This window comes from Mustela putorius, unplaced genomic scaffold, assembly GCF_011764305.1.
Source record: "Mustela putorius furo isolate JIRA1106 unplaced genomic scaffold, ASM1176430v1.1 tig00003853_pilon_pilon_pilon, whole genome shotgun sequence".
NCBI classification, from domain to species: Eukaryota; Metazoa; Chordata; class Mammalia; order Carnivora; family Mustelidae; genus Mustela; species Mustela putorius.
The window spans coordinates 50,026,057-50,052,160 of NW_025422005.1; the positions used below are offsets into that span (position 1 = coordinate 50,026,057).

General features: G+C 38.2%; 1 protein-coding gene across 8 annotated transcripts in view; it reads left to right on the plus strand.

The window, feature by feature from the left end:
* Positions 1–26,104, plus strand: part of PATJ (PATJ crumbs cell polarity complex component) — a 371,435-nt gene that overhangs the window by 56,325 nt on the left and 289,006 nt on the right. For all 8 annotated transcript variants that reach the window (XM_045064632.1, XM_045064627.1, XM_045064628.1 and 5 more), the window contains exons 15-17: positions 9,901–10,035; positions 16,411–16,572; positions 20,413–20,544. In XM_045064632.1, the coding sequence (XP_044920567.1) occupies positions 9,901–10,035; positions 16,411–16,572; positions 20,413–20,544 (429 nt within the window). The remainder of the gene's footprint in view (positions 1–9,900; positions 10,036–16,410; positions 16,573–20,412; positions 20,545–26,104) is intronic.

Consider the following 26,104-nt stretch of genomic DNA (forward strand, 5'->3'; position numbering starts at 1 on the left):
ATGGGCAGTCATTTTATAGGTTTGAATTTTTAAGGCTGAGACTGTAGTGTTTCTTTCCACCTGTGCTACCCTGCATTTGGAGTCACTACCTGGCTATACCTATGGGACCAGCCGACCAAGCTTTTCTCCGAATGGGCCATATAAAAGCATCATGGCATAATTTATGGTTAATTTTAAATTATTTACAAGCCATAACTTACAATTAATTTTAAGTTATTTATAAGTCATTAGAGCAGTCACTGATTACTAATTCCATCTAACTATGCTGGGAGGGATTTAAGAGGATAGTAACAAATATGAAAACGTCACCAAAGTTCAGTTGTTATTAACCACTGTAGTTAGTGCAGTTTACTGATTAAATGGACTTTGGGGTCAAACTGTCTGAGTTCAGATTCTGCCTTATCCATTCACTCGCTTGCAGAATTATCTAAACTGTTTCGGTTTTGTTGTCTGTTAAAGGGAGATATTAATAGGATACTACCTAGCTTATTGGTTTTATAGGGATTAAATACACTGAGCCTAGAAGAATTGCAGGTGCCTACTAGTATGTCCTATTATTTTTATCATTCGTAAAAATCAGTGATGCTGTCCCCTAAAACTGTTGTTTCATATACACTAAACTCTTAGATAATAGATGTTTTGTATTTATCTGTCTTGCAGTTTAGTAAATTTACTGTGCCTAATCTGCTGCTAAAGCCCATCTATTGAGTTCTTAATTTTAATTTTTGTTGTAGTGTTCTGTTCTAGAATTTCTGTTTTATTCCTTTTTAGGTTATGTTCTTTGGTGGAATTTATAATTTAAAAAATCTGTATTTGCCATCTTTTCCTGTATTTCTTGAACATATTAGTCATAGCTTAGAAGGACGTTAAGCAGTTAATTTCAGTATCTGGATCAACTTTATATGTGTTTCTTTCTTTTTTTTTTTTTTAAAGATTTTGTTTATTTATTTGACAGAGAGAAATCACAAGTAGATGGAGAGGCAGGCAGAGAGAGAGAGAGGGAAGCAGGCTCCCTGCTGAGCAGAGAGCCCGATGCGGGACTCGATCCCAGGACCCTGAGATCATGACCTGAGCCGAAGGCAGCGGCTTAACCCACTGAGCCACCCAGGCGCCCTATATGTGTTTCTATTATTCGGTACTTTCTTTTGTTATTTGGTTGTCTCTTTCTTCATACCATAATGTAATTGACTGCCCGACCTTATGTAGGGCAACTTACAAAGGCTTCAGGTGATGTTATCTTTGTCCAGGGACTTATTCTTTTTTCTGATAAGGAGATTGTGTGTGTGTGTGTGTGTGTGTGAGAGAGAGAGAGAGAGAGAGAGAGAGAAAGGGAGAGAGAGATGGGGGTGGAGGGGTGGGAATGGGTGATTATCTCTGAGATGAGACAGAGGTACAGTTCTGGTAAGGTTTAGACTCTTTCTGGTTTGCCTTTGCTCCTAAGACCTAGCCTCTCAGGTGTTCCACATGAGTCAGGAATGTATACTGGTCCCCTCTTCTTGGTGGGATCTGAACGCCAATTCTGTTTCCTCAGTACTTTTGGGGCTGCTGAAGTCTTTGCTTTTCAGAGTTTTTCTGATTGGCTTTTAGCCTCCTTGCCCAAATAGCTTTAGAACTCAAGAGACCTTCTTGGGGGGAACATACCAGACTCAGCTTGTCATGCATTTCAGCTTTAGTTGTCTGTCCTTCCACGTTCCAACCCAGTGAGACCCTGTATCATCATATTCTGTAATAAGTAAAAAAAATAATAATCACACTTTGTGCATCTTAAGGAATGGCATTGTCTTTTTCTAGACAGATGTTCTGTCTCACCTTCATTTCCTAGTTCCTTATCACCAGTCTTACTAATTTCTTTACTGATCAACTTTTATGCAATATATTATATATATGTATACATACATATATATGTATATGTATATATACATACATATATAATATACATATATACATACATATATAATATGTATATTATGTACATATGTATATATATATACACACATATATATAATATATACAAACACAAACGTGTGTGTACTTAGTAACTCTGGTACCAACACATGGAAAGGCTTTGAACTGTACAGACTTTCAGAACTACCTCATAGAAACTCATCTGTGCACTCAACTGTACATTCAGTCATTCATTACTCATTTTTTAAATACTTTTACATACTTTGTCTCCGGTCCTCTACTGGGTGCTGGGGTTTCAGAGGAGAGCAGAGGAAAAAAAGAAAAATCTCTGTCTTGTAGAACTTGTATTTTCATAAGGGGAGATAAAAAAAAAAATAAGTGGGATACATTGTCATGCAGAATTTAAGGCAGGGCAGATAAAGAATTCAGGAAAGAGAGTGGATTTGTAATTTTAGATAGGTTGATCATGGAAAACCTTATTAAAAAAGTGACAACTGAGGAAGCATTTTAAGGAGTGAAATAAGCAGCCTAAATTTTCTTCTACAGAATATGAACAATAATACTTATGTTTGAAGATTAAGTACAAATATATACAATGTATGCTTTAATTAATATAGCCCCATGCTAATATGTAAGAATTGTTCAGTAAATGGTGATTTTGTTGCCCAGTTGTGTGCTTCATTTTTAGTCTCTAAACTTTTAAAGTCTCCTTTAAGAAAAAACTATTTTTTTTCAAATTTTTGTTTAAATTCTAGGTAACATATAGTGTAATATTGGTCTCAGGCATAGAATTTAGTGACTCATCACTTGCCTGTAATGCCCAGTGCTCATCATAAGTGCCCACCGTAATATCGATCACCCAGCTAGCATAACCCCCCACCCACCCTTCTTCCATCAACCTTCAGTTTGTTCTCTGTAGTTAAGGGTCTCTTATGGTTTCTTCCTTCCTTCTCTTTTTCCCCCCTTTACCATATGTTCATCTGTTTTGTTTCTTAAATTCCACATATGAGTGAAATCCTTTGGTTTGTCTTTTCTGACTTACTTTGCTTAGGATAAGCTGCTTCCACATTGTTGCAAATGGCAACATTTTATTCTTTTCAGTGGCTGAATAATCCAGAGAGTGTGTGTGTGTGTGTGTGTGTGTGTGTGTGTGTCTGTGTGTGTGTCTGTGCACGCGCACGCATGCACGCACTCACGTGCTGTGATGGATATTCAAGCTTTTCCCGTACTTTGGCTATTGTTGATAATGTTGCTTTAAACATCAGGGTGCATGTGCCCCTTTGAATCAGTATTTTTGCATGGATACATTACAAGTAGTTCAATTGCTGGATTGTAGGGTAAGCTCTATTCACTTTTTGAGGAAGCTCAAAAACTCAGTATGTAAATGAGCCTGTATCCTAGCAGAACTTCACAGACGACAATACTGAAGTTTGTGCAGGTGCAGTGGCTCACCTCAAATTATACAGCTAGATAGCTGCAGGGGCAGGTTGCAGAACATGTTCACTCATCTCTGAAGTATTTATTGAAGTCCTGCTCTGTGCTAGACTCTGCTGCCAGTGGTGGGCAGCAACATGGAAGAGGTCTTTGCTCTCACAGAGCCTACACTCTGGGCTTGGGTAAGGGCATGATAGTAAACAAGTGAAAAATAATTTGATAAAATAGTTATAGATTCTTGGTTGTAGATCATTAATGATGTAAAAGTGTTAACAGGATGGTGACAGCAGAACGGGAGGAGGGAGCATTTTGGAGAGAGCCAGAGAAAACCTTTCTGAGCTCAGGCTTGAAAGATAAGGAAATGGGGAGCTGGGAGACTGGTGAGTGGCAGGCATAAAAGCTCTGTGAGAAGACAGGGCCAGCTTGTAGGGAGAGTGGAGGTTGTTTGATATAGTGTTAGGGTCCAACTAAGTGAAGACTAGAATGTTAAATAGGCTGGCGAGGAAGACCTGGAGCTGTAGGGCTTCCAGATCCGTGGTGGTAAGCCTGGGCTTCACTTGCCATGCCAGTAACACCAGTGGAAGGTTTAAGCAGAGCAGTGGCAAGATCTGAGGTCATGCTGTAGGTTTTTCTTTGGTCTCAGCAGGTTTCTGATGAGGAAAGCCATGTTTCATGGCCAGAGCTGCTGTTCCTAAGGGTCTAGCTGTCTTTGGATGGTCCCTCCAGTTTACTACCCCATTGCCACTACTCTGGAATGGATGATGATACAAGAAGCACCTTCATATATTACTGGCCAGTGTTCATAGATGAGGCTCTCTTGTGAGGTGGGCAGAGTTGTGGGGAAGGAGGGAGGCGAAAGCAATTTGCAGTGGCTTGAGCATTAGCTGCAGTGCTTCTAGGAAGCCGTTAATCATGACAGCAGAACGGTTTTCCCGCATCTGGGGAGACTTGCACATTTAGGGATGGCTTTCTTGGCAACTGTTTACTATTAAGATAATCACAGCACTGCGAGGGAGAAGCATTAGGCTCATTCCAGTGACCTTTCTGCTGGCCATCAGTTGTGATTCGGAGTGAGTGTTAGGAAGGTCCCCGCCGTGGGAAACGAAATATTACACATCCTGTTCTCTGGTTTTGACAAGACAGGCTGACAAATTTCATTTTATTTCCTTCCTGAATTATATTCTCTGAACCAAAGGACTTTCAAACGTGTGTTTCCCCCTCACTCAATGAGAGCAAATCTAACTTTTAAGGCAGTGGAATGTACCCGACCCTAGAGTGGCTGCAGGTGTTACACTCGGTTACTAGGATGGGTTCTTGGTCTCAAATACAGTGTCTCTTTTAATTGTCTCAGTGAGCCTATTGGTCAGCAGCTGTTTTCTTCTTTCCAGTCGTGGTATGTGGAAACTGAGCATCAGGCAGGTAAAGTGTCTTGTTCAAGATCAGATGCAACAAGTAAAGTGGCAAAATGAGGAAACCCATCAAAGTTGTCTGGCTTCTACACCTATGCCATTCTTTTTTCTTCTGAATAAGTAACATGGACAAGATCTAAAATTAAAAAGTTATGGAAGTACATCCTGTAAAAAATAAGTTTCTCTTCCATCCCAGTTCCCTTATTCTCCTCCCCAGAGACAACTACTGCTGATGAATTCTCGGGTGTGTGATTTTACACTTTGCTGGTCTCTTGTTGAGTGGAGAGCAAAAGGCACAGAATCAAGTCACTGTAGTAACTGAGGTGCGTAGTTAGGGTACATGGCCTGTCAGAAACAGGAGCTTTTTCAAAATACACAGGTCTTTGGGTGCCTGAGTGGCTCAGTCAGCTAAGTGGCTGCCCTTACCTCGGGTCATGATCCGATGGTCCTGGGATGGGGCTCATCAGGCTTTCCTGCTCAGCGGGGAGTCTGCTCCTCCCCCTCCCTCTAGCCCTCACTCCTGCCCTTTTTCTTATTTGCTTACTCTCTAATGAATACATAATTTTTCTTCCCTAATGAATACATTAATTTTTTTTTAAATACACGTCTTATTTCGTTCTTCCGGGCAATATTCTAATTCTGTACTTTGTGGTGAGGTTCCTATAGGAAATTGTGATTCTTCCTTTGCCTCACTCCACTGAGAACTCTACTGTTCAAATATAACCAAAAGGCCTTATATTTGCTCAAGGAAGGAGGTGGTACTTCCTCAAGGAAGGTAAAGGAGGTTTCTTGGGAGGATGGCATTTGAAGTGTACCCTGAAGAATGGGTTCAGGGAAATAACTGGATATTCCAGGTGGAGGAAGTACCAAGAACAAAGGTAGAACAAGAGTCGTAAGTGCAGAGTGTTAGATCAAGTGTCAAAAGTTCAAATACCATGTGGACTAGGCAGGTAACATCAATGATATTTAAAATGATAATGCTAAACAACAACAAAAAAATGATAAATGCCAGTTGACTCTTGACCTTGGTTTTAGGCCACTAAAAAGAACTTTCATTGTATTTCTGTACAAAAGGGCATACAATGTGTGCTTTTTGAATATTCAGAATTAAAATTTTATATGGGCAAGAAGCTTTTGCTGTTTCACTTTGGTTTGTTTTTTAAAGATTTTATTTATTTGACAGAGATCACAAGTAGGTAGAGAGGCAGGCAGAGAGAGAGGAGGGGAAGCAGGCTCCCTGCTGAGTAGAGAGCCCGATGTGGGGCTTGATCCCAGGACCCTGGGATCATGACCTGAGCCACAGGCAGAGGCTTTAACCCACTGAGCCACCCAGGTGCCCCTGTTTTCACTTTTTAAAAGTTGTAGCTAAATTCTTGGAAAGTTTGTAGTAATTCTTTCCCTCTAACTTTTTACACATAAATGGCATTTAACATCTTCAGTCTCTGTGTGTGTGTGTGTTTGTGTGTGTTATAAGAACTAATCATGGGGTTCTTTCTGTCCTATTTTGAGGTTAGCTTTTTTGGAAGCATCCTCCCCCATCCTACTGACATATCTATTCCTCTCCAGAAGGGTTTTTTCCCCGGAAGCAACATCATTTATATTCTCACTTGCACATTCTGGTATCTTGTTTTAGGATCCTAAAAGTAGAGCTTTTAGCAAAATGAATGAACTGCGGTTTGCTTCGTGACAGGTCTCTCCACTTGCAGGTTGAAGGGCTCTGGCTTGCTTGGTCTCATTTGATCTTCATCATTTTAGCACTGACAGTAAGTCGCACAATGGTCATACTTCTCCTTAGATATATTTCCCTGTATCTTTTACTTGTCACATCGGGATCATGAAAACCCTGCTGCTCATTAACTTTGTCAATTTAAATAGGACCCCTTGCAAAGCACATTGAATAAGCATCAGTAAAGCATAACATGGAATGTGTGTGAAGGCATCAATCACCTGTCTGTTGCACCCACTCCTGTCATTTTAGTACTTTCTGCTCTCTAAGAACTCAGAAAACGGAAGGGGTGGACAACTGAAAGAGACAGATGAAACGGTTGATTTGTTGAGTTGCTAAATGCAGCTGGGACAGGTAATTAAACAGTCCTGCTCCCGCAGAGGAGCCTGCAGCAATGTAACATGAAGTCTCGAAAACCAGCTGTACTCCGATTTGGATACAGAACTAATATTAGGTAGGCTTCTCGCAGATTGACAGATTTCGTAAACATCGTTTCTGGCTTATTTGTTCAGCGTGATTAAAGATGGAGCATGTGTGTCTTGTTCATGGTTTAAGTTTCTGGGGAGCATGTGCTGTTTATAGATATCTGGGAGCATCGCCTACGAGGATACAGGCCTGTATCTGGAAGGCAAAGGATTCCATGGGTGATCTTCTCCTGCTCCTCTCTGCTCCAGCCCATTCCTCCTGTTGCTTGGATATGGTGGAGAATGGAGTCAGCTACATAAATAGGTCAGGATTAGGAAGAGGGGGCTGAATGGGGAAATTGAATCAGTTCCCTCCTAATCCTTTTATTTTTTATGGGGGCATATTTCTATGTAAGTAGCAATAGTCTGTATGTACAGCAGTGTCCTTGTTTTAATTTTGGCACCTCTATGCAAAAATTGCTACCACCATATTATTGGTTGCTCGAATAAAAATTTAGCAATTACCTTTCTCATTGACATTCTACAAGCAGCCCCCTCGCAGGCTTTTTGTAGGGCTGATATGGTCTTACTTTCAGTTTTACCACAAATGTCCCCATCTCTGGAAAATCTACCCTGCCCAACTTTTCAAAATGACCTTCACCAGTCATGTGTGGTATCTTGGCCCAGATTCATTTCTGCATAGCAGCTAGTAATAATTACAACTAATAATTGTTTGGTTTTCACTTGTTTGTTGGTGAATTTTTTTGGTTGTTCTTAAAGATTGATTGATTGATTTGAGACAAAGATTGAAAGAGTGTGAGCTGGGGAAGAGGCAGAGGGAGAGAATCTCCGCCCCCCTTTAGAGCAGAGAGTCATCTCAAACATGACCCTGAGATCTTGACTCGAGCTGAAATCAAGAGTCAGATGCTGGTGGCTCAGTGACAGATTTTGAATACTTTTGACATTTACTTTTAATATCATTTAATTGTAGTTGTACAGCATTTAATTTTTAGTGATGGCTACATTTAACAGCAAACTTGCAGAATTCCTGAAGATTGAGCAGTCTGTTCTTGCAAGCAGTCTTCATACGGGTGGACTCCCTGACCACTGACCACTGCCCCAGTGTTTGCCTCATAAACAGAGGAAGGGAGAGAGTCGGCAAACATGGGTGGGTTAGTTCTTATTACAGAAACATTTCTCTGAGAGTTGTTATTTAACCTTTTACTACTGAAGAAAGACTAAAAAAGAAAAAAACAAAACCCCCCCCACCACCAACATTAATAATAAGGGAACTGATATCTTCTGGTTTGATATGCATGGTTGGGTACAGTGACTCAGAAAGAGGATAGGGGACCGCAGTGATAAAGAAATCACAGAGAGGGAACAAGAGTAAAAACAATGTTAACCTTCCATTTAGAGCGCTAGAACATCTTATTGCCAGACGTGGTGGTGGAATCTGAAGAGGTTGGTGGTCAAGAGCACTTAACTTTCAGAAAGTTAGCCCAGAGCCAGAAATCCCTCATGCCTGTTTTAAGTCATTGAGGTCTTGGTGTGCTAGACTGCTTATCCTTCCCATTTGTCTGTATGTATACGGTGGGAAGGAAATGAGCCCAAGATGGTGCCTAAAGCCTGTAGAACTCTGGGGACCCAGAGCAGATGACTAAGGGGAGGTGACAAGCTCAGAGATAAAGGGTCACAGGGAATAGGAAATATGAAGGAAAGAACTATATTGTGCATACATTGCCATGCTGTATAGGGTTTTCTCTTTATTTAATATATAGTTAGAGGTGGACCTGGTATTTTATTTTATTTATTTTTTTGAAGATTTTATTTATTTGACACAGAGAGAGATCACAAGTAGACAGAGAGGCAGGCAGAGAGAAGGGGGGAGGCAGGCTCCCTGCTGAGCAGAGAGCTTGATGCAGGGCTCAATCCCCGGACCCTGAGATCATGACCTGAGCCGAAGGCAGAGACTTAACCCACTGAGCCACCCAGGCGCCCCAAGGGTCTGGTATTTTAGATAAATAAATTATAGATATAGGACATATAAATCATAATTAGTAAGTACCATTTACCATATTTGAGTTTATATAGCCACAATGATAAATCATGAGCTCCATCTTTAAAATTCAAGGGAGTAGAGTTTGGTGAGTGCATTTGTCCTTTACAGCCAACAACACCAAGTCTCATCTCTTTATTTTGACATGGGCTAGAGTTTCTTAACCCTTGACTTATAGCTGAGCCCATAGGAATCCTTCTAAGCCACTAACATCAATCCTAGGATGGAATAATGATTGCCTTCCTTATTACATAGCCACCCTCCCCCACCTGGAAATTGTTCTCACTTAAGTTGGTGAGATAGAAAAGGAGTTCTTGAGTGAGGGATCATTCTCACAGCTTAGTTAAAAAAAACTGTTAAATGAGTCCATGTTTAGTGCCTGGTACTATTGTAGGGTCTGAAGTTACAGAGAGAAGATAGAGACTTTGCATTTAAGCAGGGGGAACAATCAAGAAAATAGAAATTCTAGGCACAGTAGGTTATGAGCTGTGATGGAGATCTATCCATGGTGGCCTTGGACCCCAAACAGAGGGACATTAACTCAGATATCAGGAAGGACTTCCTGGAAGTAACATTGCCTCGGTATTAAGTGAGTGGAAATTAGGTAATAAAGAGGAACTCGAATGTTCTGGGAGATGGATAGCCCTGCAGAAAAATAAAACCTGGAATCCATACTGGGAACTATAAGAAGTTTGGAATACTTGATGCTTAGAATCGAGGCAGGACTTTGTACATCTGTGTGTCCATCCCTAAGGAATCTGAAAGGAAAAGAGGAGTGAGAGCAAGAAGACAAATTATTCATATTTTATTGGTGGCTAGTTTCCCCATTTTTGCCCTCTATTGGGATCTTGATGATCTGACTTAAGAGGTGGGGTTTTCATGTCAAAATAATACTTGATGGAGGATTAACAGTTGGATATGTCCTTGTCAGATTTGATATTGTTGCTTTGTGTTTTGCTATAGCTGCTGCCCATTCACACTCTGAGGCTTGGCATGGAAGTAGATTCCTTTGATGGGCACCATTACATCTCTTCAGTTGCTCCAGGTGGTCCTGTTGATACACTGAACCTCCTGCAGCCAGAGGATGAACTTCTTGAGGTAAAATTTGTGAGAGATAAAAAAAAAAAAAAAAAACACAGGACAGGAATTTCTGAGTTGTAGGAAAATGTATTTTTACCAGAAATTCACTGAATTACATTACCGCCAATGTAATGTGAACTACTTATATTGAAAAATACTTAGCGACTATCTTTTCAAGTGTATAACATAGTATTGTTAATGATAGTCCCCTACCCCTTGTTTGCAACATGTAGTCACATGGATCTACTTTAAGAGTAGATCTTAAATGTTCTTACCATACACACACACACACACACACACACACACACACACATACACACCACACAAAATGGTAACCATGTAGGGCAATGCCTGTGTTAACTAACTTCATTGTGAGAATATTTCACAGTATAGATGTAGTTCAAATCATCACATTATATACCTTAAACTTACACAATGTTGTGTGTCAATTTTATCTCAATAAAACTGGAGAAAATGAAATAAAATGAAGGTAGAGAAGAATACAGCCTATGTAATGATAAAAGAAAATAGATAATGGGTTTGAGTTCATTTTTCCTATCTTTTGGGACTCCTGAGGCTTTATTTTGCTTGCTTATTTAAGTGATTGAGAAAGGAGCTAATGTCCTGTTATAGTTTGATAACATAATTAGGATTTTTTTAAGCAAAATTCTTTTTTAAGAGATGAATCCCTACCCCTTGTTTGCAACATGTAGTCACATTCACCTACAGGTTTTACGGTTATTTCTAATAAGAATTAGGCTAGCTGGGTGACCTCAGGCTTATGTATTATTGTTCAGATTGTCTCCTTGGGACTCACATCCCAACATGGCAGCCTCTGTGGGCTCACTCAAGCTCCCCAGCCTGTCTTCAGCTAGAACAATTCTAGAGCACTTCTGCTTTGACATGACCTTCTTGAGATATTTTGTTAGAATGGACAGTCCCAGAGCTAACATAAACAAACACACAAACAACAATGAAGCTGCTAATTTTACAGACAGGAAAATAAGGTGCTGATTTTTCCTCAACGTTATATACTCCTAGCATGATGACTTTAGTTCATGTTTTCTACTTCCCGCTTCACTGTTTTTCCCAAATACACTACTTCCGAAGCCCCTCAAAAAAATAAATGTGGAGAATGGTCATACTTAAAGAAGGCTATGTAAAAGAGGGTTCTTTTTTTTTTTTTTTTTTAAGATTTTATTTATTTATTTGACAGACAGAGATTACAAGCAGGCAGAGAGGCAGGTAGAGAGAGAGGAGGAAGTAGGCTCCCTGCTGAGCAGAGAGCCCGATGTGGGACTCGATCCCAGGACCCTGAGATCACGACCTGAGCCAAAGGCAGCGGCTCAACCCACTGAGCCACCCAGGTGCCCCGTAAAAGAGGGTTCTGCTACGAGTTAGGAACCACAAGAAGCTCTAACTTGGGTTTAATAGACTCAACCTCATAGCCTTAGCCAAGGTTTGACTCCCATGGGCCTTGACTGTAGAGATGTCTTTCTAAAATTGATGTTTACTCAAAGTGAAATGACGAGGATAGCAAATAGGGTTGTTGTTGGGTGCAGCTGCATTTTTGAGCAGTGTCTGGCCACCTAGAGAACTATGTTGAAAATTCTAGGCTGACTTTTGAGGTCAGAGGGAAAGCTGCTATGACTGGTTGTTAAATTTTATCATAAGCATAAGAGGGCAAGATGTGGGAGTCCCGTTTTAATCTCTAGTAAGTGGCTTATTTTTAGAAGTGCTCAAGGAATCCTACTGGGATTCTTATTGTGGAATAATACCTTTAGGTTTTACTACATGACAGGCTTTTCTTTTGTTTTGGTTTTTGTTTATTATTTTGGTTTTGGTACTGAGATCATATCTTTCTCTTTTGATTGTCAGGGCACATTTGTAGCTTTATGGATATTACAGATAATAATCTGTAGATTGGAGACCATTTCTATAATGTGTAGTTTTTAGGTATTGAGAAAGGAGATATTTTTGTTTGGAGAGAAGTGGAATTAGTAAAAACCAATTTGATTCTCTCTTTTTTGTGTGTGAAAAATATACATAGATGGTACTGTGTACCTGAAACTGACATGGTCTATCCACTACCATTTTTTGTTGTTGTTAACTTTAGATATATATATATATTTTTTTTTTTGGACAAGACAGAGATCACAAGTAGGCTGAGAGGCAGGCAGAGAGAGAGGGAAGGAAGCAGGCTTCCCGCTGAGCAGAGAGCCCAATTTGGGGCTCGATCCCAGGACCCTGGGATCATGACCTAAGCCAAAGGCAGAGGTTTTAACCCACTGAGCCACTCAAGGGCCCCTATCCACTACAATTTTTAAAAATTTTAATTTCAGCATAGTTAACATATGGTGTTCTGTTAACTACAATTAAAAAATAATAAAATACTTTTTCTCCAAGAAAAAATAAGCATACATAACATAGAATTACCATCTTAACCGTTTTTATTGTACGATCAGTGGCATGAAGGATGATTCAGTGACTAGTATGTGGTAGATGAGAAAGCATTAGTGGCAAATATAGAGGAAGTGTGCATGACCCCGGCTATCAGCTGAGTCCTCTGTTCTTCAGCCAAGACTAGGATCCTGTGGGCCTTCTATCTTGTAAGAGAACGTGGTCTAATAAGTAGTGTACTCTAATTCTTAAGTATAGATTTCTGGTGGAAACACTGGAGATAGGGAGCGAAGCAAAGGCTTGAAGTCAGAAGAGCTGCCTCTGTCTTTGAATTTGCCACAGCTTCACAGTGTGTCCTCTGACACGTCACTCAGCTGTTGTGAGAGTTGTTTTTTCATCAGTAGAGGCCTGCCTCACTATGTTTTTGTGACCATCTAGTAGAATATCATCAACGTAAACTTTATTTTATCTTTAAGATTTTATTTATCTATTTGAGAGAGCGAGTGTGTAAGCTGAGGGGTGAGAGTGTGTAAGCAGAGAGAAGCAGAGGGGGGAGGGGGAAAGACTCTCCCGCAGATTCCATGCTGAGCATGGGGTCTGACCCAGGGCCCGATTTCACGACCCTGAGATCACGACCCGAGCCGACACCGAGAGTGCTTAATGACTGAGTCATCCAGGTGTCCCTTAAACTTTATTTTAACAAACAGAGTGTTTTATTAGTTTCAGACATACAGTAATAGTGATTCAGCAATTCATACATCACCCTGTGCTCATCACAAGTGCCCTCCGTAATCCCCTTTACCTATTTCACCCATCCTCCCACCCACCTCCCCTCCAGTAACCCTCAGTCCTCTGTAATTAAGGGTCTCTTTCTTGATTTATCTCTTTTTTCCCCTTTCCTTGTTCATTTTGTTTCTTTAATTCCACAAGCAAAAATTGTATGGTATTGTCTTTCTCTGACTTATTTTGCTTGACATTATACTCGCTAGCTGCATCCATGTCATTGCAAATGGTTTGGTTCCATTCTTTTTTATGGCTGAATAATACTCCTGTGTGTGTGTGTGTGTGCGCGCGCACGTGCATGTGTACCGCATCTTCTTTATGCATTCCATTCATCAGTCGATGGACCCTTGGGCTGCTTCCATAATTTGACTGTTGAAAATAATGCTGCTATAAACACTGAGATACATCTATCTCTTTAAATTAGTGTTTTTGTATTTTTTGGGTAAATACCCAGGACTGTGATTATTGGATTGTAGGGTAGTTCTATTTTTAACTTTTTTTTTTTTTTAAGATTTTATTTATTTATTTGACAGACAGCGATCACAAGTAGGCAGAGAGGCAGGCAGAGAGAGAGGGAGAGGCAGGTTCCCTGCTGAGCAGAGAGTCCGATGCGGGGCTTGATCCCAGGACCCTGGGATCATGACCTGAGCCAAAGGCAGAGGCTTTAACCCACTGAGCCACCCAGGTGCCCCTATTTTTAAGTTTTTGATGAACCTCCATACTGTTTTCCAGAGTGGCTGCACTCCTCCATGTAAACTTTAAAGCGTTATTTCACTGTGCGATCTTGGCAGTATTATTACTGTAAAAAGGCATAAACAGTCTAAGGAGGATTGAATGAGGTAATGTGGTGGGACAGTACTTGTACAGTGTTATGTACTCTGCAAATGTGTGTGTGTGTGTGCTTTCTAATCACAAAGTCTGAATAATTGAGACTTGATAGCTCTTAAGAGGGTCTCCAGTTGGAGGGCCTAAGAAATACTGTGAACTCTAAAATAAAAATTGGCTTATTCTGAATAGTCAAATATAGAAATAGAAAAATCTCTCTAAAGTTAGCCAAATAAACTCCTGAACCTAAAGAGTGTGTGTGTGTGTGTGTGTGTGTGTGTGTATACTCCTTAGAACTTAAAACCAGAAGCACAAATACGCTCTGGCGTTAGAACATTGTGCCAAGTCTCAGCCCAGAGCAGCTATTTACAGCAGCCATAAATCCTCTTAGATAGGAGTTGGTAATGGGAAACATGACCAATCCCTTTAACAGTAGAGAGCAGTGAGGAGGACTACCAGGCACTGCTATAATAATTGGAGACAATTCAAATGAATAAATAATGAGCTAAATAAATATTTAAATGTACTCCAAGATAAAAACCTGAAAAGTGATTTTCTAATTTGTTGAAGTACTGTGAAACACAAACTAAGACTTGCATATGGGGTAGAATTCTTGGCTTTGGTTATATCTGCTTGCTTGCTTCTCGGTATGGGGTACTGTGTATGTGGGTGATTTGAGAACTTGCTCTGTCTGTGGCACCCATTGGCACTGGGGACATGATGTGGCCAGTGAAGGTTGACTTTCAGTTCTTCCAAAGGAAAAACATTTATCAGCTGCTAAACTTGCAGTCCCCCAGATCCCTTTCATCCGTCAGAAAGTCTTGGGAGACGATCCTGACTTTTCCACTAGGACCAGCTCCCTGAAGCACATATGGGTCTCTTTACTCGGTGGTGATACCTCTGTAAATAATTCAGAGGCAGAGAGATGGTGTCTGGCCTAACGGCTAAGTGCTTGGATTTGTGGGCCCAAGAGTGGCTCCCAGGGATCATTGACTTTGGGCTCAGGTTGCTGCCTCTGAGATGCTTGCAAAACCCACAATGCTGTATTCTCTGAGGACAGATTTTGTGCACAGGTTTCTCCCAGGAAAGTCAGCCCCACCAGTGATCTGGATATTAGCATGACACCTGTCAGAAATTGATGCCAGCCCAGAAATACCTTTATAACTAATAATGCCACTGAACGCTCCCAGGAAGGTAGGAGTCGGGTGGGAAAAGACTGGTTCATGCCTGGATTATGTGCATGCCTCAGCTTTTGGGGAGTTGCAGGCAGATCCGTTTTTAGTGGTGTTGAGTCAGAACTGAGAGAGCTTCTGGAGCTTAAGTCACATAGATAAAAAATTAGAATAGGTTAATCTTTCTAAATCATCTTTGGTGCAAAAATACTATTCCTGTGCACTAAAACATAAAACTTAGATAATTTCATGGTGATAAGCACTAAGCATTAGGAGTAGTTAGTTATCATTTTGTCCTTTTAAGCATTTGGAACACACGTCTAACGGTTTGAAAACTGACACACCTCCGATGGTTGACCTATAGTTGACGGCTGTGTGAGCAGAACATGTAAGAATAGAATGGATTTACATATATTTATTTTCGATAGATACTTTTTCTAGGATGGTCTTAAGCATCAGAGAGGGAGAAAAACCATGAGAGACTCTCAACTCTAGGAAACAAACTGAGAGATGCTGGAGGGGAGGTGGGTGGGGGGATGGGATAGCTAGGTGCCTGGCATTAAGGAGGGCATGTGATGTGATGAGCACTGGGTGTTACATGTGACTGATGAGTTATTGAACACTATATCTGAAACCAATGATGTGCTCTATGTTGGCTAATTGAATGTAGATTTAAAAAAAAGTTTATAGCATATGAAAGAAAATTGTGAAAAGTGATGCTAAATTTTGACAGTTGAGTATCCTAGATTTTGTTACCTACACATTGTAAATTGAGTGGTTTTTAATTACAGCCTTAAAATTAGTGTTGATATCTATAGTGATATTTTTATAAAATGAAAAAGTAAAAGGAGGTGGTCCTAGGAAGGCTAGCAATGATATTTAGTGTATTTAAGGAGAGATGTGTAGAAGTAGATGAGAGAATTCAAGAGTTGGAGGGTAGAAAAGAGAAATCATGGAGGTGTGAGAAATTAGATCACTTGTAATCTGCACACATCTTAAACTTTCTTCACTAAATTCAGTAAAGGTTTAGCCTAAATTTTTATACATTTGATTTCTAGTCTTTTTAGTTACTACTAAAATAATGTGGTTATGTTTGGACCCTTTGTTTGTGGGGAAAATAAAATGTTTTTATTTGGGTAGATACATGTGAGCATGGGACTTTGGTTTTTTCCTCCAGGGCTGCTCAATTCTGACTTCTCCCTTGTCTTTCTAGGTCAATGGTGTGCAACTGTATGGGAAGTCTCGCCGAGAAGCAGTGTCTTTTCTCAAAGAGGTGCCTCCTCCCTTTACCTTGGTTTGCTGTCGACGACTGTTTGATGATGAAGCTTCTGTGGATGAACCAAGGACCACTGAAGCCCCTCTTCCCAAGATGGAGGTACTAACGGAATATTCTGTGGTTCCCACAGGAACGAGATTCTTCAAGAATGCCCTGATGAGTGTGTTTGGATATGAAAGGAGGGGAGAATTTTCTATCTTTTGACTATAATAGCACTCAAAGGCAATAATACCTAGCTTTACAAACCATTTTCATTTCACATCATAAAACTTTCATTCTTCTTCTTCTTCTACTTGAAATGTTGGTGACATTAATGTGCATGCATTATTATTTTAGAAAACCTTTTTTTAGTAATTTCCTGGGCTCATTACTTTAGGCTCCCAGTTCAGCTCAGTTCATCTTAAGTTTAAGATGTTGGTGAGTGTTGAATATCTAATGGACTTCCCTTTTTCAGAGCCTTAGAAATATGAAGATCTATGACCAATTTCGAAGTGAGTAAAAATTGCTGTAAAAGCCTTCAGAAGGTCAGAGAATAAAATAACATTTTCTGTGCTCTTGGTACACTTCTTTTTTTTTTTTTTTTTTAAAGAATATTGTGATTATGTAAACAGTTTTAACCACGTGCTTTGCCATCTTATGCCAATTGAACCTCATCTTTTATGCCGCTTCCCTACCCTACCCTATGCCACCTTTCCAGCCCCTTACGGATTATAATTCCTTAATACCAGTTCAGTTTATTTATTTATTTATTTTTAAGATTTTATTTATTTGACAGAGTACAAGCAGGGGAAGCAGCAGAAGAAAAAGGGAGAAGCAGACTCCCCACTAAGCAAGGTTTCCCAATCTGGGGCTCAATCCCAGGACTCTGGGATCATGACCTGAGCTGAAGGCAGACCCTTAACCAACTGAGCCACCCAGGCACCCCATTAACACCAGTTTAGATGGACAGAGCCTTCCGTTTCCTTGCCTGTAGTCTGAGTTTCAAGATAATTGTGCCTCTACCACTTAATGATTGCGAACTTGACTTCCTGTTCATAGTCTTTCTTTCTTTTTTTTTTTTTTTTTAAGATTTTATTTATTTGACAGAGAGAGATCACAAGTAGGCAGGGAGGCAGGCACAGAGAAGGGGAAGAAGGCTCCCCACTGAGCAGGGAGCCCAATGCAGGGCTCGATCCCAGGATCCTGAGATCATGACCTGAGCTGAAGGCAGAGGCTAATGAGCCACCCAGACTCCATATTCTTTCTTTGAAAATTGGGGATACTTTTAGTCCTTCCTGCCCTCCTCAGTTTGTACAAGAAGGATATGAAGTAATACGTGCCCAACTGTTAGTGCAGTGCCTTGCCCATGAGAAATACTCAGGAGAGGTCTCCTATAGCTCTTGACTTTCCAGTCCAGCTGTCTTTGTTTCTTGATCTCCTGAAGTATATAAGAGGCTAGCCCTGACTCAGGGTCACAGATACTTTATGTGTATTAAGCTTGCTTTTGCAAGAAAACTCACCCCTGTGAGCAGAGTCATATCTTAAAATTATTTTGTCTCTCAGAGTGTTTCTATTCTATACTGGGTGTATAGGAATTGTTTAGTCCTTTATTATTGAGAATCTTTTTTTTTTTCTTAATGTTTATCTTTGGTAAAACATTTCAAGGAAGGATCTTGAAAATCACTTGTGTGATTCTTAGTACCTTTACTAAAATTCAGTGTGGATGAGGGCTTACCTCTAAAGATTGATAAAAATACCTTTAATCTTACAGGGTGTGTAAATCACCCAGCTTGCTGACTCAATGCTCCCATCAGTCATCCTTTACCACAATGGGTAAACAACAGCTTTGAATTATTCTAAATGTCAACCTTGCTGTCCATTAGTTGATTGCTTTCCATTTTGTAAATACAGGAGTTATGCACAATTGATTGTATCAAAGTGATATATCTTAGGTTGGAGTATAATATATATATATATCTTGTATGCCTTGAAATTTCTATAAACTTAGGTTTTATAAGTATGTGTAGTTTCTCAAAATCCTGGCTTTCTTTTGTGTCTTTCTTTCTCCCCCCCCCCCCCCCCGCCCCGATTTATCCCCGTTTCATCTTAGGTTCTTAAACCTTATCTGGTTAGGCAGCTCAGCCAAAATTCTAATGCTTATTACTCAGTGAGGGTATTAAATGCCCCAGTAGAACATCAATCATATTGTATTAGCTATAGGAACTTTACTTTTTATTGGAAGGTATAATGTTTTCTTTATGAATATCATTTCCTCACATCAGGCTGATATATACAAAGGTTATTGATCCAGAACATCCCCCTAATTTCAAGTTTTGTAATTCAAAAACCCAGAAATTGTTACCATCTTTAGACTCAATCCACCCTGGATTGAGTATTGACTTTCCATGTCCTGTGGGGACAGTTTTGAGATCTGGACCAACCCTAATTTTAAAAATGTTTTTGTACTTGCTGTGGTGCTTTACTCTTCCATATTAGAAGGGTCCCTCCTTTTGATTTCATTAAATGGATTTTCTTATGCAAGTCACTCAAAATTAAGTTCCTAGGAATGATGCACTTTGATTTTATTTACTGAGAGCACCCAGACTTTTAAGAAGGCTACTTGTAAAAATTATTATTTAGCCTGTAATTTTATTTTAAAAGTTCTAAGTGGTGCGCCTGGGTGGCTCTGTCGGGTAAACATCTGCCTTTGGCTCAGGTCATAATCTCAGGGTCCTGTGATCGGGTCCCATGTTTAGCTCCCTGCTTGGTGGTATGTCTGCTTCTCCCTCTGCCTCTGCACCTCCCCTTGCTTGTGTTTTCTCTCTCGTTCCTGCTCTCTCTCAAACAAATAAGATCTTTACAGAAAAAAAATTCCCAAGGGATATGCAGTCAAAGGTGGATGATTTGTTAATGTTTTGGAAAAATATGTATCAAGCGCTGACTCTGAGCCAGGATCTATTGTGGACTGAGTGGATAGCTATTGGTAAACCCCATGGTAGCCCACACAGGGTTTCCATTCTAGCCTGTCATTTTGTTAGTTGCTAGGGTTGCAAAGAAAATGAAGATAATTTTTGTGCTTCAAACAGAAGTTCACAGTATTTTGAGGACAATAAATCATATGAGCACACAATATAGTGCTGTAAGTAGTGCTAAAAACTGAAGGTTGAAGCAGCTCTTCTTCTGTGTAGGCGACTCATTGACTCACTGTCATTTAGCTTCCTAGAATTCCCCATAGCAGTGACTCTCCCTGAAAGGAGCGTGGAGCCTAGAATGGGAGTTTGGACGTATGAAGTCAAGGAAAATAACCAAGGACTATTGAATAGTTTTGCTGACTTACCTCCTCCAAGATGAGATTTTCATTATTTCAACTTGGTGATTTTTTTTTTTTTAAACCAGTTTTTAGACTTAGACGATTCCCAAGGACTTAGATTTTTTCCACTTTATTTTTCTAGTGAAGTTTTTCTTGAAAACCTCTAGGAGCCAACAGAAGTGTTTTCTTTTGTGTCTTGTCCTATCCTCTCTCTGTTGCCACCTTTCTGTCTTTCACTGTAATTATAAATTCAGGTGTTGCTACTTAAATATCTTATAAGCTTTGACTTTGTATGATTTTTTTTCATTTTTTTTTCTTAAATTGCGTATTTTTCCTTTTATGCTTCTAATGGGACTTATTGAAGTATAAGAGGTCAGTGTTAATATTTTGAACGGAACAAGTACTTTACATTTTAAGAAATCCAACATTGTATGAACAGACTGCATTTTGAAGTACTTAAATTTTCATGAAGGTCTTATACTAGAGTGTGTGTGCCCCAGTGCATGCCCTTATGAAAAGATTAATAAGATAAAGTATGCATGCCAACGAATTCCCAGTTGGAGAAGAAGCTGTGAGATTCCTGAGATGTTAATTCTTTCCAGAATTGAAAGGATAATGTTTTAAAGCATTTATCTTCTTTGGTGTTTCAGGCTGACCACAGTGTAGAAGTCGGTACTGAAGAAGATGATGATGGGGAATTAGCACTATGGTCTCCTGAAGTCAAGATTGTTGAACTAGTAAAAGATCATAAAGGCTTGGGATTCAGCATCCTGGATTACCAGGTATAAGAGTCTATATTGAGTTTTTGGAGAGATTTGTTTTAAAGGTATGTGAAGTAGTAATTATTTAAGGCACCCACTAGGGAAAATAAAATGATTTGATATCTAATTCTACCACCCAGAGACAGGTGTTATAACTACATTGTTACCTTTGCATTTGGTAGCTTTCCTAGTGAATAAAGTCGGGGGTGCTACAGTAATTGAACAGGGAGGGAAGCAATAGTTTTATGACCATGGACGCTTTTAGGGACTGAAGTTTGAAGAGTTTTTTTCTTTTATATGGAGGGATTGTTTCTCCCGTTTTTATTGAGATATATTTCGCATATCATAAAATTCGTAAAATTCATGCATGTCAAACATGCTTTTTGGTTGTTTTTAGTATATTTGGAGTTGTGCAACCATCACCAAAGTCTAATTTTAGAACCCTTTCGTTACCCCAGAAAGAAACCCATCCACATTAGAGTTGTTCCCAACTCTTACTCTTCTCTCTCCCCTTCACACGAAGGTTTTTATTGTTTTGCTCATTGGTTGATCTCAATGAGCTTGATGAAGTAGAAATGTTCTTTATGAAATTATATATTTATATTTAACACAGACCATATACTATTTATGTATTTATGTGTACACCAATTACAGCTAATGTCACTAATGCATTTGGGGGGTTGTGTGTGAAAGATCACAATAGGACATCTGTATGTTGTATCAGTTTACTGGTTTACAGTATTTTTAGACCTTCTGATTATCATGGGGAATTTAAAACTGTTGGCAAAAAACCTCTTCACTTTGAAGATGCATATTTTAATACTTAGTGCTGCCTAAACACATTGTGGTTTAATAAAGCAAAATGTACTCTATCAAAGCACATAAAATGCCAAGTATTATAAAAATCAATTTTTTAATATAATAAGGCATTCAGGAACAGATTAAAAGAAAAATACTTTGAGCATTATGTAAGAACATTAAATTCCATATTTAGGTAGTATGATTTAAGATTACTGAAATAGATTGTTCATTTTTGCTGGCATATTTCTGTGCCAGATAACTCTGTGTTATTAGAACTTTTCTTTGGAAATATTACTGAATTATGATTTGCTGATTGTAAATATTGCATATTTGGGGATATACTTTTATCAAGAAGTACCAATCCTGTAAGATTCTAGAAGTTTCCGTATTGATTAATACAAGGGCATATAGGGGGATGGGGTAACTGGGTGATGGACATTAAGGAGGTCATATGATGTAATGAGCACTGGGTATTATATAAGACTAATGAATCACTGAGATCTACTACTGAAACTATTTTAAAAAATTAAAAATTAATAAAAAACTATTAAAAAATATAAGGGCATATAAAACAATTTTTAGGTACAATCTCAATTTTTCTTCCCCAATGTACCCGTATTATCTACCACATGATAAATGATAAATAAGTATTTGCAGAATGATTGAATAAAGTTTAGGTCAGCTAAAATTAACTGGAAGTGAATGAACACATTCAATGAGGTTTTTTTTTTTTTTAACTATTTTGATTATAGGATTTAGTTTAGAAAACGCTTTTCATATGAAGTATTAGATATTCAGCTGCATTTTCATTATGGTTGGAGTCTATCTATATATGCATTCTTATATAATATAATGGTTGCTCTTACCCTCTTAAATGACATTATGTGCAAGTTTTATATTTTGAATATTTCCCATGTTAAAGCAGTGAAGTGCTTTAGAAATAAAAACAAAAACAAACTTCAGTAAAGGAGAGAAAGAAAAAGTTGAGAGTTCTTAAGAGTTTAAATTAACCTCTAGTTAACAGAAGAATTCTTTTATCAGTTCTGAGCTTTATACTTAAAAAAAAAACACAACAACATAGTTCCAAATATAGAAAAATTTTTTCTTCATTATACTCCTATAGGTATGCCTTGAGGCATACTTTGGTTTTTTAAAATTTTATTTTTTTATAAAATTCTAGGTTCTCCCCCCTACTCTTTATCTTCCTCATAATGATCATTACATAGACTGTTTCTGCACAAATTATATAAAGTAATTTTGCTGTAAAAGAAGTAATTTTGCCTTTGTGCTTCTCAGAGGACTGATAGAAAAATATTTCATTTCTGAATTGCTACTTTGATTCATATTAAAGCATTCAATTTATTTACTTCTGTAGCTAAACCTTGGAAGAAGAAACATTCAATCTTAAACTGAATTTTTTTCTTTAGTTGGTCTTAAATACATTTACTTATAATTGTATTCACATTTTCGCCATTCGTCAGTGGCATATAGAACTGTTGAACACTGTGACATTTAGATGACACATAAACATAATTTAAAATTTGGTTTTGGGCAAGTTAATTAATTGGTTATATTGTCCCTTGTTGTAATTAGGTAATAAATTCTAAAGTTCAAAATTTTTTCTTTTGCAAGGGCAGGTGAAGGTTTAGCAAAAGTCGTGAAAGGCCATGTTCCTGGCTATTACTGTATTTGATGCATCCTGTATGAATTTATTAGGTAGCTGAAGAGGGCCAATGCAGATCCACCCACATCCCCTATCTCCCCCTTAGCATATTTAGAGTAAGAATACTCTAGAAACATTTTGGCCACAGGGAGAAAGTTTTAGGAGAGTGGGAGAGCTTCCAGGTTGTAAAGGTCTGCATTAGCAGTATTGAAGAGACTGAAAATTTACTTAGCAATATTAATTTCTCACTAACTCATTTTTCTCTAGATTAGTAAGAACTTTCTCAAGAACCTGACAAAATTACATACAGCATCTGTTTCATTGGTGCTTATGCAATTTCTTCATTTATAAAATGGGGATAATGTCTAGCTCAAAGGATTGTTGTGGATTAACTCAATTAATGTGTAAAGAAATGGGAAATTTTAACATTACTATGGGTGTGTGAATATTGATAATCATCCAGTTTAGAAAATAAACTACAGAAGTCTGGATATTGTCCTTGAAGGTATAGCCATACTGCAATATATTTGAACCCTATCAATTCTCAGCTATCTGGTTAGATTTGGAAAATTAGTAAGCAGATACTTTTGTTCAGTGAAATCTAAATTTAATTATAAAATTACATTCTAAAATGGAGCCAACTCCTGATAAACCATAGGTGAATTTTGCAGTTTTGGATTATGGGCCGGCAGTTTGCTTTTCACATAAAATGAACTGAACCTTAGGGAAAGATAAGTGAGCAGATAAAGGATCTTGAATTGGCCATGGAACTGTGGAGTGACTGGACAGGCAAAAGTCTGAAAATTCAAAGAGCAAAGAGCAAACTGAAAATTCATTTTCATGAAAGGAATTTAAAATAGATTGGGGCAAAGGAAAAGGAGAAAGCAGCAGGGAATCATATTTACTATAACCTAGTAAACTATGGTTTGTGCAGTTTTTGTGTTACAATAAATATGATTCAGGTTGTAAGCTACCTCATTAGATTTTAGGATAAGGTGATCATAACATTATTGGCTCTCATTTGAATGAAGATAGAATATTTTTTAATCACAAATATTTCTAGCTACTGCTCCATGTAGTGGCTCGTTAATATCCTGCCCTATATGTGTGCTGTATTGGAAGGCTCGTTGGGGGCACCTGGGTAGCTCAGTGGGTTAAAACCTCTGCCTTCAGCTCAGGTCATGATCCTAGGGTCCTGTGATTGAGGACCACATCAGGCTCTCTGCTCAGGGTGGAGCCTGCTTCCCCCAACCCCTCTCTGGCCTGCCTCTCTGTCTACTTATGATCTCTGTCTGTCAAATAAATAAATAAATCTTGAAAAAAAAAATAGAAGGCTCGTTGGTCACTATAATGTCATACCTTACAGGACAGTGTCATGGAAAACAGCGATGTACATAATTTATCAAGAACATGATTATTATGGCTTAACTATGTAATCTGTTTCTAAGCAATACAAGACTTCAGAAATTTGGTTATGACTTTTTATAGTATAATTTCTTGCCAATTTCTAAATGTGGTTTTCATATTGTGCTTTAGTTCTTGTTGTCTTGATTATGTGTAATGTCTTTATTCCATGGAATATTACTAATACTAATCCTAATATTAACACTAAAACTTACAAATTCAATACTAATAGCATAATAACATTTATTGAGTGTTTACAGTTTACTGGCCACTGTTCTGATTGTTTTATGTATCCTTCACAAGAAGCCTGTGGAGCAGGTACTATTATTATTATCCTCATTTTTGAGGTGAGGAACATGAAGCACAGAGATGTTATGTAACTAGTCCTAGTTCACACAGCTAGTATCTGGCAGAACTACAATTTGAACTCAAGCAGTCAGCTCCCAGAATCTGTGCTTTTAACTACCACATTATGTTGCTCCTTTCCTCATGAGTGCATTTTATTACAGAAGATTTTTGTACTAAATTTATTACAGCAGATCTTCCTGTTTTTCCAGCTTGTAAAAAAAATTCCGTATCTTAAGCACAAGCTGCTAGTTTTCTCATTTTTAATGCATATGTGAAAGTTTAGTAAATATTAAAAATTAACATAGTATGTTCAGATGCATTGTGTAAGAGCTAGTGTTTATTTATTGCTTCAAATGAAAATAATTACAAATTTAAGAATCCTAAATTAATGCAACTAATTTGTTGTGGGCTAGTGTTCAATAATGAAGCAATTATTAGGTAGTGTGAGTCTTTGATTTTTAATTTCAACCAAAAAGCTTGAAATAAATTTAGAGTTGTCTGGATTTCACCTTGGGTTGACCTTATATATTAAACATGGCGAGTGGATATTTCCTGGTGTTTTGATTTATGTTGAACTTTGAATAACCCCTCGTGATTATAATTCACTGGAAATGTTTGACATTAGCCAATTTTTGAACATTAGCCATGATATTGCCATTCTTAATACTTTTGAATTTTAGTGATTTAGAAGGTAAAATTTATTAACCAATAATTCTCTTCCCTCCAACATCCACATTCTCATTTCTCCCCTCCTGATATAGACAGACTCAATTTTTGCCGAAGCAGATATTTTTAAAAGACTTTGAGTTTATCTCTGACACCAAGATAGATAAAAATTAGAAAGCATTATAGTGTAGCCATTGAGACGTAATTCATACATAAATACTGTTAGTAATATTTTTAAAAAATTGTTTGAAAGACCAAAGACGAACGATGATTCACTAAGAACAATAGTGAAAATATTTCTCCCCATTAAAAAAAAACAAAACAAAACAGCAATTTATTTTTCTTGTAGCTTTTCAGAATGGTTTGATAACTATCCAGCTGAACTCCTGGGACCTGATGATATTTAGGTCTCCTACTCCTCTGCCATCTTGCTCCACAATTTATTTTTCTTAACAGAAGAAATGGGTTATAAAGCCCAAATAGTATGATATAAAATATTGTAGTATTGCTAATTCTTGGATATGGTATGCCTTACTATTTCTGAGAAAAACTTAGTGTGCGGTTTTTGCTGGACTCCTTCCTAATTCCATTAGATAAATTCTTTAAAAACATCTGAAAAGTTGTATGAATAGATTGTGTAGATTTTATATATGTGGATTTTTTTTTTAAGATTTTATTTTTTATTTGACAGACAGAGGT